The sequence below is a fragment of the Salvelinus namaycush genome, chromosome 1 (assembly GCF_016432855.1).
Source record: "Salvelinus namaycush isolate Seneca chromosome 1, SaNama_1.0, whole genome shotgun sequence".
Classification (NCBI taxonomy): Eukaryota; Metazoa; Chordata; class Actinopteri; order Salmoniformes; family Salmonidae; genus Salvelinus; species Salvelinus namaycush.
Window position 1 is genome coordinate 28731138 of NC_052307.1, and position 17247 is coordinate 28748384.

The window sequence follows — 17247 nt, forward strand, 5'->3', positions numbered from 1 at the left end:
CTAAAATACTTGCTCGCTAGCCTAGCTTCCTTTCATGGACAATGATTATCCAGCTAGTTAACATTAGCCTACTACGTCTAGCTACATATTGAACTTCCATCCTCTCAAGCCAGAGGCACAATGTATAAATTTATGGTTGGATCAGAATCGTTGTTATAATCATTGGCCAGTAAGGAGAATTACGTAAGTAAAACCACAAGTCCAAATCTCCGTTCGTGGCTAATTTAGTAAAGGGACAATTTTACCTAGCTAGCTAGCCGCCGGAAGACAACAACACAACGTAATGCATCAAATTTTCTTTCTGTCAAATTACATTTGGCTTGATTTGATGTGAAGCCAAATCCAAACAGGCTTCCCATGATACTTTTATTTTTTTTGTGCGCCAGGACCATTCACAGTTGATCTCACTCAGTTTGGCTCAACGCTGATCGGCTATTGTATAAAGAAAAATATCAACTGAGGCCAAATGCTCACTGGCTTCCCTTGCATTCAATGCTACGGGTGGCATCAATATCATACTAATTTTGACCAGATGGCATCAGAAAAATGGGCTACACATACAGAGACCGAGGGAAGCTGTTTCGCTTGCTCGGATGCTTTCTCCGGTGAGATACATTCAGCCTCTTGTGAATTGAGAGAAAATTATGGAACACAGAGACGAAAGATACATTATTTTATTTTGTATTTTTTTTTTTTGTCAATTTTTTGGGGAAGCCTGATTTTCCCTTGGCAACCATGAAGACGTCCCACTGCTGCCTCTCATGGTGACTAAGAGTAGTTAACTGTGTCTTCTCAATAAGTCCCACCATATTTTGTACATCCACAGATCCGTTAATACATTCCCGATTTGTGACCTTAAAAATGTGCCATTGTACACTGTAGTGCTGTTGCCCATGAATGGTATCAATAAAAATGTAAACACAAAAGATCCCTGTGTGAGCATGTAATGTTATCAATGACTAAAACCCCTCCATACATTCTAAGGGAGGCACTGCTGCTCCTCCTTTTTAAAGTCATATCTAGTTCAAATCAGTGTTATTCTTTCTTAGTTCTGTGAGAATAGCTAAATAGACGTAGCATGTGCGATGAGGATGTTGTTTTGCGGACTAAAATGGTATTTCAGAATTGAGAACACTTAGCTTTGACGAAGGCGTAAAGCCTCAGTGGAACTGGTTGATACACAAGTGCTTGGTTACTCCTCAGAAGCAACCAACCATGTTGCTTGTCCCTGGCCAGTTACTGTAGTTACTCACCACAGACTGTCCTTCAAACCAAATGGCTAGTTTTAGCCCTCAGAGCTAAGTGTTCTCCTTAGAGATCCACTTGACTATGATACATCCCATCAGTCTGACTGTTGTGTTTGTTTTCTTGTCCTCCCCTAGGGACACATTGATTGTCTCTTTAGCTAACTCGGCCACCAGTATCCTGGCTGGCTTTGTGATATTCTCAGCAATCGGCTACATGGCTCATATCCACAACCTCCCAGTGGACAACATCGCCACAGATGGTAAGTACTTCCTGTTTAAGTGGGACTTCTTTGATTGCTGTTCATCCATCTACTTCAGTGGAGGCTCCTCAGAGGAGGAAGGGGAGGACCGTACTCCACAGTGAATTTCATAAAAATATATATTTTTAAACATTTAAAAAGTTATCCTTTTTAGATAAAACTATACTAAATATAATCACGTCACCAAATAATTGACTAAAACACACTATTTTGCAAATAAGGTCTACAGTAGCCTCCACAACACTCTGTAGGGTAGCACCATAGTGTAGCCAGAGGACAGCTAGCTTCCATCCTCTGGGTACATTGACTTCAATACAAAACCTAGGAGACTCATGGTTCTCACCCCCTTCCGTAGACTTACACAGTAATTATGACAACTTCCGGAGGACATTCTCCAAACTATCGGAGCTCTTGCAGCATGAACTGATATGTTGTTCACCCAATCAAAGGATCAGAGAATGAATCTAGTACTGAAAGCATAAGTTACAGCTAGCTAGCACTGCAGTGCATAAAATGTGGTGAGTATTTGACTCAAAGGGAGAGCAAGACAATAGTTGAACATTCATAGGCTAGGTTGTAGCAACCTCATGATGGGTATAGGGAAAATGTTAGTATCATGTGGTAGCCTAAACCTATTGCTGTTACATTGAACTGGGTTAATGGAATATGAATGACAATCATCCAAATGCTGTAATAGAAATAAAGACATTCTCATTAAAAAAATATGTCCTCCCTCATGTTAAACTGCACTGACCGCCACTGATCAACTTATATGACTCTTTTATTTCCAGAGTAGCTATTTAATGTCTAATTGATGGGTTATCTCCTAAAACTTCCTCATGGTCCAGGGCATCATGATTCATCACATTTATTTCAGCACTAAGTTTGTAAATACCTTGAATAGTGTTAATTTGTCATAGTCAATAGGTATTGATTGACCAAACAACTCCTCCCATCATTGACAGATGTTTAGTGGGTATGTAGGGAAGGAGGTCAAACATGACCCATGTCACTTTGAAGTATACACATATTGTGAACTCCTGGGAATGACACCCATAGAAGTCGAGTTGAGTTCAGAACCAACACCTTCCTCCGTTTATTAGTCCCTGGAAAACTTTGGAGTTGAGTGTTGCCTCCATTCCATGGGGGAAAACAAGAACACAGAGTAGAATACAAAGGGATTCATTCACAAGGATGCACTTCTCTCTGGGATGCCAGAGTGGAAAACTACAGTGTTTGCAGTGGGTGTTTTTGTAGAGTCCTCCCTCCCTACCCAGCAGGCATACGGACAGACGGATGGACAGACAGACGGACAGAGCTCAGAGGCCTGGGCCAGGATGCATCAGACTGGTTGCATCCCACTAATCTTGTTCACTTCCCTTTGTGGATTTGAAAGAAATGACTGGTACATGGAAACTCCCTCCCTCCCTCCAGCCAATGCCAACACCAATCTAATAGTTTTACAATTTTGGGGAGAAAGTAGATTATACACTCACTGAGTGTACCTGGGTGACCAGTTAGCATGCCAGTGAGACCCCACTGGGCACACACTGGTTGAATCAACGTTGTTTCCATGTCATTTCAATGAAATTGACCTTGAACCAACGTGGAATAGCCATTGAATTGACCTCTATGACCAGTGGGACCACTGGGTTTCCAAAGTAATTGATATCATGATGACCCATCTAAAGATGTTTAAATCAACAGAACAGTTATTCTGTTCTCAGTCTTATCCTAAGCTGTGACTCAAGGAATTTCCCCAAAAGTCGCTACCTGGGATTGGGTGAAGCTCCAAAAGTAAACACAACGTTTTAAAACTATAAAAAAATCTGCAAACCACAGACACATTAGTGTCACTTCTGTCTTGTGGAGTGGGTTGTTTTTTCCCTAGTAAATTGAGAACATGACGCAGTCTGGAAATGAGCCTTATTGAAGTCTTGCTTTTTGCCCCTTTTTAGTTTTCTCTTTCATTCTCTCTTTTTCTCACTGCAAGTGATTATTACTGGCTCAGTTGTATTATGGTTAAGTAAGTAGTTATTTCATGAATGAGAGTGTCAGTCTTGATGGATAACCAGGACAGAACGTAGTCACTTTAAGTAAATAAGAAATAAAATATTAACAAGTCTGTGTGATGATCGATTTACAAGTGTTTGTATGTGTATACAGTAGAACAGAACGGTTCTCTGAATAGTTTTGCTGATTCACTTGGATGTCTACAACTAGGATTTATTTCAAAAAAAATAAAAAATAATAATAAAGAGATAATAATTCATTCATAATTCATTCATAATTAAGATATACAGTACCAGTCAAAAGTTTGGATACACCTACCGGTACTCATTCAAGGGTTTTTCTTTATTTTTACTATTTTCTACATTGTAGAATAATAGTGAAGACATCAAAACTATGAAAGAGTTAAACAAACCAAAAAGAGTTAAACAAATGAAAATATATTTGAGATTCTTCAAAGTAGCCACTCTTTGCCTTGATGACAGCTTTGCACACTCTTGGCATTCTCTCAACCAGATTCACCTGAAATGCTTTTCCAACAGTCTTGAAGCAATTCCCACATATGCTGAGTACTTGTTGGCTACCTTTCCTTCACTCTGCAGTCCAACTCATCCCAAAGGGTTGAGATCGGGTGATTGTGGAGGCCAGGTCATCTGATGCAGAACCATCACTCTCCTTCTTGGTCAAATAGCCCTTACAAAGCCTGGAGGTGGGTTGGGTCCTTGTCCTTTTGATAAACAAATGATAGTCCCACTAAGCCCAAACCAGATGGGATGACGTATTGCTGCAGAATGCTGTGGTAGAAATGCTGGTTAAGTGTGCCTTGAATTCTAAATAAATCACTGATAGTGTCACCAGCAGGGCACCATCACACCTCCTCCTCCATGCTTCACGGTGGGAACCACACATGCAGAGATCATCCGTTCACCTACTCTGCATCTTACAAAGACACATCGGTTGGAAACAAAAATTTCACATTTGGACTCATCAGACCAAAGGACAGAATTCCACCGGTCTGAAGTACATTGTTTCTTGGCCCAAGAAAGTCTCTTCTTCTTATTGGTGTTCTTTAGTAGTGGTTTCTTTGCAGCAATTCAACCATGGCCTGATTCAAGTCTCCTCTGAATAGTTGATGTTGAGATGTCTGCTACTTGAACTCTGAAGCATTTATTTGGGCTGCAATTTCTGAGGCTGGTAACTCTAATGAACTTATCCTCTGGAGCAGAGGTAACTCTTCCTTTCCTGTGGCGGTCCTCATGAGTCAGTTTCATCATAGCGCTTGATGATTTTTGCGACTGCACTTGAAGAAACGTTCAAAGTTCTTCAAATTTTCCAAATTGACTGTCCTTCATGTCTTAAAGTAATGATGGACTGTCATTTCTCTTTGCTTATTTGAGCTGTTCTTGCCATAATGTGGACTTGGTCTTTTACCAAATAGGGCTATCTTCTGTATACCCACCCCTACCTTGTCACAACACAACTGATTGGCTCAAACGCATTAAGAAGGAAAGCAATTCCACAAATTAACTTTTAACAAGGCACTTCTGTTAATTGAAATGCATTCCAGGTGACTAACTCATGAAGCTAATTGAGAGAATGCCAAGAGTGTACAAAGCTGTCATCAAAGCAAAGGGTGGCTCTTTGAAGACTCTCAAATATAAAATATAATTTGATTTAACACTTTTATGGTTACTACATGATATATTGACTACAATATGTGCTATTTCATAGTTTTGATGTCTTCACTATTATTCTACAATGTAGAAAATAGCAAAAATAAAGAAAAACCCTTGAATGAGTAGGTGTTCTAAAACTTTTGACCGGTAGAGAGAGAGTGTGTGTGTGTGTATGTTTTACACACACAATACTCCATAAAGACAAAGCCAAATCAAATTGACGGTGCCATGTTGAAAGTATCTGTTTATTAAAAATAAAACATTTACATAAGCATTCAGACCCTTTACTCATGACTTTGTTGTGAGCGATTACTACCTTGAGTCTTCTTGGGTATGATGCCAAAAGCTTGGCACACCTGTACTTGGGGAGTTTGTCCCATTCTTCTCTGCAGATCCTCTCAAGCTCTGTCAGGTTGGATGGGGAGTGTAGCTGCACAGCCATTTTCAGGTCTCTCCAGAGATGTTCGATCAGGTTCAAGTCTGGGCTCTGGCTCAAACACTCAAGGACATTCAGAGACTTGTCCTGAAGCCACTCCTGCGTTGTCTTGGCTGTGTGCTTAGGGTCGTTGTCCTGTTGGAAGGTGAACCTCCCTGACCAAGGCCCTTCTCCCCCGATTGCTCAGTTTTGAGCAAGTGAAGGGGTCTGAATATTTTCCGAATTCACTGTAGGTAGATCTATCTAATTGAAATGAATGGTGAATTAAACTTGGATTAGCTTAAGGTGAACTTCAGGTGAAACAGCAAAACATGTAATTGTTCACACAGTGTATTAGGACCTTTTGGAGAAAGTAAAGTAGGGATTAACCAGTGTGCCTGCCAGGCTCTGCTTATGAGCACCTGCTCAGGCTCGGCTCAGTCCCACATATGGTCTCAGATACCGGCTTTGAAACACACAATTGTCTCACTGCTGACTGACTATTCTACACCGACTGACATCTGGTGTATGGAAATTCAAGAGATTTGGACTCTAAATTTCTATTGGCAAAAAGAGGATTTTGAGATAATTGGCTTTAAAGTTCCAAACCCTCACTGGTTTGAATGATGTCAGCAATTTTTGATCTTGTATTCTTTTGAACGTAACAACATAAATTGGGCTATTTAGAGTACTAAATATGTAAAGAACATTGAATAGAACAAGGCAATGTCAACAACTCAATTTTGACAAAAATGCAGAGAACCTTAGTCCCTAGCGCTCAAATTATTGACTAGATAGTTTGTTCTGTGAGTGTGAAGTAATGGTGGTATACAGTCAGGTGATTGTGATGTGTTCAGGACATTCTATATGATCTGGCTCGGTTTCATTCCCTTCATGATTGTATAAAGAGCACGTCTGTGCTCTAACGTTTTTTGTTAGGTCAAATTACTGATGTGGTCAATTGCATGAATTATTGAAGTATTTTGAGGGTGGAAAAGGTGACCCATGTACATTGTTTTGTTATTGAATGCTTTGACTTCCTTGTTTAGGTTGAGAATAACCACTGGTGTCATTTATCTGTAAAATGTTCTCAACAAAGTACCATTCTATGGTATGTTTGTGTGCCACAGGTCCTGGCTTGGTGTTTGTGGTGTATCCAGAGGTCTTCTCCACTATGCCTCTGCCACAGTTGTGGGCTCCTCTGTTCTTCTTCATGCTTCTCTGCCTGGGACTGGACAGCCAGGTTAGACACATACAACATTTTAGCTCATGAACAATTACAATACCTTTTTAATGTTGATTCATGGTTCGGAGAGATCAAGACAGAGGAGGGAAGAAAGGAAGTGTAGAAATGCCTGACCAGGCGGTGCTTGTGCATTTTATTGTTTGTTTTTTTAATAGCAAATACAGAACAGAATCCACAGGAACCAATTCTACCTCTAAGCTGAGAGAGAGCAATCAACATTTGCTGTATTTACATCACACTACCCAAAAACAGTCCCCAGTCTCAAACCCAGATCTCAGTGTAAATATCCACTGTGCTGTGCTGTGCCCTGCAGTTTGCCATGGTGGAGGTGGCGGTGACGTCCATAATAGATGGCTTCGGCCCTAAGGTGCTGCGTGTCCTTAAGAGACAGGAGGTCATCGTTCTGGCCGTCTGTGTTATGGGCTTCCTTCTAGGCATTCCTCACATCACTAAGGTAAGGTAATCCTGCCAGATATATTTACTATTCATGGGATAATATCTCTCTCTCATTCTAAAATGGATTAAATCATTTTTTCTCCCCTCATCAATCTACACACAAGACCCCATAATGACAAAGCAAAAATAGGTTTTTAGACATGTTTGCAAAAGTATTACAAATAAAAAACTGAAATATCACATTTACATAAGTATTCAGACCCTTTACTCAGTACTTTGTTGATGCATCTTTGGCAGCGATTCAGGTCAAAGAGTTCAATCTTGGTTTCATCAGACCAGAGAATCTTGTTTCTCATGGTCTGAGAGTCTTTAGCTGGCTTTTGGCTAACTCCAAGTGGGCCGGCATGTGCCTTTTACTGAGGAGTAGCTTCCGTCTGGCAACTCTACCATAAAGGCCTGATTGGTGGAGTGCTGCAGAGATGGTTGTCCTTCTGGAAGTTTCTCTCATCTCCACAGAGGAACTCTAGAGCTCTGTCAGAGTGACCATCGGATACTTGGGCACCTCCCTGACCAAGGCCCTTCTCCCCCAATTGCTCAGTTTGGCAAGGCGCCCAGCGCTAGGAAGAGTCTTGGTGGTTCCAAACTTCTTCCATTTAAGAATGATGAGGCCACTGTGTTCTTGGGGACCTTCAATGCTGCAGAAGTTTTTTGGTACCCTTCCCCAGATCTGTGCCTCGCCACAATCCTGTCTCTGAGCTCTACAGACAATTCCTTCGACCTCATGGCTTGGTTTTTGCTCTGACATGCACTGTCAACTGTGGGACCTTATATAGACAGGTGTGTGCATTTTCAAATCATGCCCAATCAATTTAATTTACCACAGGTGGACTCCAATCAAGTTGTAGAAACATCGCAAGGATGATCAATGGAAACAGAATGCAACCCTTAGTAAACATTTGTAAAAAATTGTGTTTGATCAGATACAATGCTATTTCACAGTAAACAAATTGACAACAGAATTCCAGCATGCTATAGGGAAGGACACTCAACAAGCACAGTAATTACACAAATGACTGATGGTAAAATTATTGTGGGGGCTGTCTTGTTAGACTTCAGTGCAGCTTTTGACATTATCGATCATAGTCTGCTGCTGGAAAAACGTATATGTTATGGCTTTACACCCCCTGCTATAATGTGGATAAAGAGTTACTTGTCTAACAGAACACAGAGGGTGTTCTTTAATGGAAGCCTCATATATATATATGGATATATATATTCCAGTTAGAATCAGGAATACCACAGGGTAGCTGTTTAGGCCCCTTGCTTTTTTCAATTTTTACTAACGACATGCCACTGACTTTGAGTAAAGCCAGAGTGTCTATGTATGCGGATGACTCAACACTATACACGTCAGCTACTACAGCTACTACTGAAATAACTGCAACACTCAACAAAGAGCTGCAGTTTGTTTCAGAGTGGGTGGCAAGGAATAAGTTAGCCCTAAATATTTCTAAAACTAAAAGCATTGTATTTGGAACAAAACACTCACTAAACCCTAAACCTCAACTAAATCTTGTAATAAATAATGTGGAAATTGAGCAAGTTGAGATGACTAAATTGCTTGGAGTAACCCTATTGTAAACTGTCATGGTCAAAACATATGGATGCAGTAGTAGCTAAGATGGGGAGAAGTCTGTCTATAATAAAGCGATGCTCTGCCTTCTTAACACTATCAACAAGGCAGGTCCTACAGGCCCTAGTTTTGTCACACCTTGACTATTATTCAGTCGTGTGGTCAGGTGCCACAAAAAAGGACTTAGGAAAATTGCAATTGGCTCAGAACAGGGCAGCACATCTGGCCCTTTGATGTACACAAAGAGCTAATATTAATAATATGCATGTTAATCTCTCTTGGCTGAAAGTGGAGGAGAGATTGACTTCATAACTACTTTTATTCATGAGAGGTATTGACATGTTGAATGCACTGAGGGTTCTGTCTAAACTACTGGCACACAGCTTGGACACCCATGCATACCCCACAAGACATGTCACAAGAGGTCTCTTCACAGTCCCCAAGTCCAGAACAGACTATGGGAGGCACACAGTACTACATAGAGCCATGAATACATGGAACTCTATTCCACATCCAAGTAACTGACGCAAGCAGTAAAATGAGATTTAAAAAACAGATTAAAAAACACCTTATGGAACAGCGGGGACTGTGAAATAACACTGGCACAGACACATGCATACACACACAAACACACACACACACACGATAACATACGCACTATACATACACATGGATTTAGTACTGTAGATATGTGGTAGTGGTGGAGTAGGGGCCTGAGGGCACACAGTGTGTTGTGAAATCTGTGAATGTGTTGTAATGTTTTTAAAATGGTATAAATTGCCTTAATTTTGCTGGAACCCAGGAAGAGTAGCTGCTGCTTTGGCAGCAGCTAATGGGCATCCATAATAAATACGAATACCTGAGCTCAATTTCGAGTCTCATAGAAAAGGGTCTGAATACTTAAGTAAATAAGGTATTTCTGTTTATTATGTTTAATACATATTTGCAAAAATTTCTAAAAACCTGTTTTCGCATTGTTATTATGGGGTATTGTGTGTAGATTGCTGAGGAAATGTTTTTATTTAATCCATTTTAGAATAAGGCTGTAATGTAACAAAATGTATAAAAAGTCAAGGGGTCTGAATACTTTCCGAAGGCACTGTATTTAGTTTTTTATCTGTACACGACTAAAACGACTCTGTCTCCACAGGGGGGCATGTATGTGTTCCAGCTGATGGACCACTACACTGCTGTGGTGTCGCTCATGTTCTTGTCCTTCTTTGAAGTCATCGCTGTCTGCTGGGTTTTCGGTAATACCCAGCCCCTTCTTACCCTTATGATGACATTCAACAGCCTGGAAATAATTTTGGTCTTACAGTATTTGATTACATATAACACCCTGATTAAGAGTTAGATCTTACAGGACTTTATTTATACAAGAAAAATACACTATATATACAAAGGTATGTGGACACCCCTTCAAATGTGTAGATTCTGCTATTTCAGCCACACCTGTTGCCGACCGGTGTATAAAATCGAGCACATAGCCATACAATCGTCAGAGACAAACATTGGCAGTAGAATGGCCTTACTGAAGAGATCAGTGATTTTCAATGTGGTACCATCATAGGATGGCAACTTTCCAACAAGTCAGTTCGTCAACGGATCAGCCGCGAAATGGGAAAACACACATGCTCACAGAACGGGACCGCCGAGTGCTGAAGCGCGTAAAAAACGCCTGTCCTCGGTTGCGACACTCACTACCGAGTTCCAAACTGCCTCTGTAAGCAACGTTAGCTCAAGAACTGTTTGTTGGGAGCTTCATGAAATGGATTTCCATACCCGAACAGCTGCACACAAGCCTAAGATTACCATACGCAATGCCAAGTGTTGGAGCAGTGGATACGCATTCTCTGGAGAGATTAATCACGCTTCACCATCTGGCAGGCCGATGGATGAATCTGGGTTTGGCGGGTGCCAGGAGAACCCTACCTGCCCCAATGCATAGTGCCAACTGTAAAGTTTGGTGGAGAAGGAATAATGGTCTGGGGCTGTTTTTCATGGTTCGGGCATGGCCCCTTAGTTCCAGTGAAGGAAAATCTTAACGCTACAGCATACAATGACATTCAAGACAATTCCCTGCTTCCAATTTTGTGGTAACAGTTTGGGGAAGGCCCTTTTCTGTTTCAGCATGACAATATTCCCGTGCAAAAAGTGAGGTCCATAAAAAAATGGTTTGTCGAGATCGGTGTAGAAGAACTTGACCTGCCTGCACAGGGCCCTGACCTCAACCCCATCGAACACCTTTGGGATGAATTGGAATGCCGACTGCAAGCAAGGCCGAATCGCCCAACATCAGTGCCCGACCTCACTAATGGTCTTGTGGCTGAATGGAAGCAAGCAGCAATGTTCCAACAACTAGTGGAAATCCTTCCCATAAGAGTGGAGGCTGTTATAGCAGAAAAGTTGTGAGATGTTCGACGAGCATGTGTCCACATACACTTTGCTCTTTAAACAGTATGTACTGTATTTCTCAGAGTTAATTTAAGTATTTAATGCAATGCGTTTTTGCAGGACTGCGGCGGATTACCATCATGATCAAGAGAATGTTGGGAAAGGCTCCCAACATCTATTTCCGCTCCTGCTGGATGGTCTTCTCCCCTGTGCTGGTCCTGGTGAGTGCTATGGCTGACTGATGCTGAGGAGGAGTACAATTAGCATAATTATGATGGTGATGAGGATTTAATGTGTTTTCTATTTGTGTTGTTTTACTTTTTGTAGTCTTTATAGTAGTGATTGTCATAAGGCTTAGAGGTTTCATCCAAGTCTAACCTGCTCCATGTGAGATTGTTTGCCTCTCCTATCCTCTCCTGCAGTGCATTCTGATCTCCAGCATCATCCAGTACACGCCAGCTCGCTATGGGAAGTCATACACATACCCTGTCTGGGCAGAGGTGGTGGGCTGGGGAATCTCCCTGGTCTCCATCGTGTGGATCCCTCTGGGAGCCCTGCAAGAGATCTGCAGAAATAAGGGCTCACTGCTGCAGGTGAGCGTTCTTTCAGTAAACCAAAACAAACACACATACTGATACTTACAGTGGGCTCCAAAATTACATGCACCCCTGACTGGCAATGCACAAACAATACTTAAAAAAACATAAACAATTTAATTATAGAGGTAATCTCAAAATGCCAACGTGAGAATACTGTACTTTTGTAATGTTTCAATAGAACCCACCAAAATCATACAATTATTTAATACAAAATACATTTCACCAAATCAAGGTGTCATAATTATTGGCACTCCTCATTTAGTACTTAGTGCCACCACCTCTGGCAAGGATAACAGCATGGTCTTTTCCTGTAATGTTTGACAAGTTTAAGGAACACATTTGGAGGGATTTTGGACCATTCCTCTATGCAGATCCTTTCAAGATCCTTCACATTCTTGGGTTTGCTCTTATCAACTGCCCTCTTCAACTTAGCCCACCGGTTTTCGATTGGATTGAGGTCCGGCGACTGAGATGGACATGGCAGAACATTGATTTTGTTGTCACAGAACCATTTCTGTGTGGATCTTGAGGTATGTTTTGGGTCATTGTCTTGTTGGAAAGTCCACATACGGCCAAGTTCCAGCCTTCTGGCAGAGGCAACCAGATTGTCAGCCAAAATTGCCTGGTACTTGGTGGAATTCATTATGCCATCAGTCTTAACCAGCGCCCCTGGACCTCTGGAATTAAAACAGCCCCAAAACATCACTGACCCACCACCATATTTCACCGCGAGTATAAGGTGCCTCTCCTTGTATGCATCTCTGTTTCGACGCCAAACATGATGCTGTATCTGACCAAAACGTTCAATTTTGGTCTCATCTGACCAGAGCACCTTCTTCCAATCATAATTTAAATGACGTTTGGCAAACTCCAAGCGCTTGCGTCTGTGTCTTGGGGTCATTAGGGGCTTTCTTCTGGCAACCCTTTCAAAGAGCCTTTGGTTGTGGAGGTCATGTCTGATGGTGCTTTTTTAAACCTGGTGACCCCAAGACGCCACCAAGGCCTGCAATTCTTTCACAGTGATTCGTGGGGATTTTGTTGCTTCTCTCATGATCCTCCTCCCTATCCTGGGGGGCAAAATGCATTTGCGTCTTCTACCCGTGAGGTTTTCAACTGTTCCATATCTATTTAATTTTTAAATAATTGCCCTGACAGTGCTCAGTGGTATATTCAATCGTTTGTGGATCTTCTTGTAGCCATTACCAGATTTATGAAGGTCTACGACCATCTGTCCCTTCTGAACTGCCAGTTCTTTTGTTTTCTTCATGTTGTTGGATGACAAAGGGATATTGCATGCGTTCCCTCATTTTTATACCATAGCGAAAAAGGAAGTGATGTAATGGCTCAATATAGTTCCTTAACACTTAGATACACTTAAATAAGTGAAATTGAATTCCTGGTTTAATTTTGGTAGATGTTATTTACAATAATCTTTAAGGGTGCCATTAATTGTGAAACCTTGATTCGGAAGACATTGATTTTTAATTAAATCAATAAATTATTTTGTTGGGTTCTATTGAAACATTAATAAAGTACAGTATTTTTCACATGTTAGTATTTTGAGTTTATCTCTATAATTATATTGTTTATATTTTTTTAAGTATTGTTTGTGCATTGCCAGTCAGGGGTGCCAGTAATTTTGGAGCCCACTGTACATAAATATAGCTCACAGATACTATTGTAGCATCATGCATACATACTCTACTTAAATACTAGTACTCACTCGTATGTATGTATGTATGTATGTATAATACGAATTGTATTTGTATTAGAATTGTATTATACATACATACATTGTAATCGTATCATACATACATACATACATACATACATACATACATACATACATACATACATACATACAGTCGAGGCCAAAAGTTTTGAGAATGACAAAAAAAAATATTATCACAAAATCTGCTGCCTCAGTTTCTATGATGGCAATTTGCATATACTCCAGAATGTTAGGAAGAGGGATCAGATGAATTGCAATTAATTGCAAAGTCCCTCTTTGCCATGCAAATGAACTGAATCCCCCAAAAACATTTCCACTGCATTTCAACCCTTCCACAAAAGGACCACATCATGTCAGTGATTCTCTCGGTAACACAGGTGTGAGTGTTGATGAGGACAAGGCTGGAGATCACTCTGTCATGCTGATTGAGTTTGAATAACAGACTGGAAGCTTCAAAAAGAGGATGGTGCTTGGAATCATTGTTCTTCCTCTGTCAACCATGGTTACCTGCAAGGAAATATGTGCCGTCATCATTGCTTTGCACAAAAAGGGCTTCACAGGCAAGGATATTTCTGCCAGTAAGATTGCACCTAAATCAACCATTTATCGGATCATCAAGAACTTCAAGGAGAGCGGTTCAATTGTTGTGAAGAAGGCTTCTGGGCGCCCAAGAAAGTCCAGCAAGCGCCAGGACCGTCTCCTAAAGTTGATTCAGCTGCGGGATCGGGGCACCACCAGTACAGAGCTTGCTCAGGATAGGCAGCAGGCAGGTGTGAGTGCATCTGCACGCACAGTGAGGCGAAGACTTTTGGAGGATGGCCTGGTGTCAAGAAGGGCAGCAAAGAAGGCATTTCTCTCCAGGAAAAACATCAGGGACAGACTGATATTCTGCAAAAGGTACAGGGATTGGACTGCTGAGGACTGGGGTAAAGTCATTTTCTCTGATGAATCCCCTTTACGATTGTTTGGGGCATCCGGAAAAAAGCTTGTCCAGAGAAGACAAGGTGAGCGCTACCATCAGTCCTGTGTCATGCCAACAGTAAAGCATCCTGAGACCATTCATGTGTGGGGTTGCTTCTCAGCCAAGGGAGTGGGCCCACTCACAATTTTGCCTAAGAACACAGGCATGAATAAAGAATGGTACCAACACATCCTCCGAGAGCAACTTCTCCCAACCATCCAGGAACAGTTTGGTGATGATCAATGCCTTTTCCAGCATGATGGAGCACCTTGCCATAAGGCAAAAGTGATAACGAAGTGGCTCCGGGAACAAAACATCGATATTTTGTGTCCATGGCCAGGAAACTCCCCAGACCTTAATCCCATTGAGAACTTGTGATCAATCCTCAAGAGGCGGGTGGACAAACAAAAACCCACAAATTCTGACAAACTCCAAGCATTGATTATGCAAGAATGTGCTGCCATCAGTCAGGATGTGGCCCAGAAGTTAATTGACAGCATGCCAGGGCGGATTGCAGAGGTCTTGAAAAAGAATGGTGAACACTGCAAATATTGACTCTTTGCATCAACTTCATGTAATTGTCAATAAAAGCCTTTGACACTTATGAAATGCTTGTAATTATACTTCAGTATTCCATAGTAATGTCTGACAAAAATATCTAAAGACACTGAAGCAGCAAACTTTGAAAATTTATATTTGTGTCATTCTCAAAACTTTTGGTCACGACTGTACATACATACATACATACATACATACATACATACATACATACATACATACACCCCCCCCAAACCTGGTCTCAGAGCATTTATTATTATTCTGTACGAAAATCCGAGACACTCCATTTAGTATGATATGTTACGTTTCGTATGGTATGTATTTGTGGATGTCCAAAGCTCATTTCGTATATGTTACGAATTACAATTCGTATTATATTTTACAAATTTGCAAAACGTACAATATGTTACAAACCAAGACAGTTGTGTAGAGGGCACGACAAAACCTTTCCCCCTCAGGAGACTGAAAACATTTGGCATGGGTCCCCAGATCCTCAAAAGGTTCTACAGCTGCACCATCGAGAGCATCCTGATCGGTTGCATCACCGCCTGGTATGGCAACTGCTCTGCATCTGACTGAAAGGCACTACAGAGGGTAGTGCGAACGGCCAAGTACATCACTGGGGCCAAGCTTCCTGCCATCCAGGACCTGTATAATAGGCGGTGTCAGAGGAAAGCCCATAAAATTGTCAGAGACTCCAGTCACCCAAGTTATAGACTGTGTTCTCTGCTACCGCATGGCAAGCGGTACCGGAGCGCCAAGTCAAGTACCAAAAGGCTCCTCTACAGCTTCTACCCCCAAGCCATAAGACTGCTGAACAATTAATAAAATCTCCACCGGACAATTTACATTGACACCCTCCTCCCTTTTGTACACTGCTGCTACTCGCTGTTTATTATCTATGCATAGTCACTTCACCCCCAACTACATGTACAAATTACATCAACTAACCTGTACCACCGCACACTGACTCGGTACCGGTGCCCCCTGTATATAGCCTTGTTATTGTGTTACTTTTTATTATTACTTTTTATTTTAGTCTACTTGGTAAATATTTTCTTAACTCTTCTTGAACTGCACTGTTGGTTAAGGTCATGTAAAGTAAGTATTTCACGGTAAAGTCTACCCTTGTTGTATTCGGAGCATGTGACAAATAGTTTGATTTGAAATTCTAGCTAGGTGGCTAACGTTAGCTAGCTGGCTAAAGTTAGCTAGGCTAGGGGTAGGTTTAAGTTTAGGAGTTAGGATAAAAGGTAGGTGTTAGGGTTAGCTAACATGCTAATCAGTTGAAAAGTTGCAAATTATCCAAAATGCTAAAGTTGTCCATGATGAAACTCGAACTCGCAACCTTTGGGTTGCTAGACGTTTGCGTTATATGCCAACCTGTCCTCCCAACCAACCACACTACTTTAGTTTTTGCCTTAAGTAACCATCTATCTAATGTAACCATGCCAAGCGTAACGTATCATACTAATTTGAATGTCCTGGATTTACTATTTCTATGTTACGTTTAGTATACGAGACCAGGCTGCGCACACACACTGTACTGATACTGTAAGTTTTATCCCACATGGCAGTCATATAAATAACAAAAGTGCAGTCCGGGCATCAGCAGACACCATAAGAAATTAAATTATTTATGTGATTCTTAACTTGTTCTTCTGTATATTCTATGTGCCCCCAGAGAATAAAAACAGCTGTGACTCCTACAATAGAGTTGGATCCTGTCAACCATCTGCCAGAGGAGCAGAGCGAAGACACACCGGAGTCCGTTTCCTTGTTTATCATCACTCCTCTGTAAACACAGCCAGTATGTCTAAGTGTTTGCGTGCGTGAGTCAGTGTGACTGTGAGTGTTCTATTGGGATGGGGAGGTGTGGGTTGTTAGGTAGTTTAGAGTTTATGTAAATAGCTTTTTTATGTATTTTACCCTTGTCCCTCTGGTAATCTCTTCAACCAACTCCTCTCCCCCTGGACATAACATATTTTGTCTCCGAATTTGATTTTGAATTCCATGACCTCAATGGTCCAGATAGATCTTTGGCTGAGTAACTCTTTGAACCAACATCGCCATCTTGTGGCTGTTTCAAAGTTTTTATTCACACCGTGAGGTTCATTTGA

General features: G+C 41.3%; 1 protein-coding gene across 1 annotated transcript in view; it reads left to right on the forward strand.

The window, feature by feature from the left end:
- Positions 1-16928, forward strand: part of si:ch211-225b11.1 (uncharacterized protein LOC561694 homolog) — a 51381-nt gene extending 34453 nt beyond the window's left edge. The window contains exons 7-13 of the mRNA XM_038998071.1: positions 1383-1507; positions 6739-6851; positions 7168-7308; positions 10034-10133; positions 11398-11498; positions 11700-11870; positions 16812-16928. Coding sequence (XP_038853999.1) covers positions 1383-1507; positions 6739-6851; positions 7168-7308; positions 10034-10133; positions 11398-11498; positions 11700-11870; positions 16812-16928 — 868 coding nt within the window. The remainder of the gene's footprint in view (positions 1-1382; positions 1508-6738; positions 6852-7167; positions 7309-10033; positions 10134-11397; positions 11499-11699; positions 11871-16811) is intronic.
- The last annotated feature ends 319 nt before the right edge of the window (positions 16929-17247 follow it).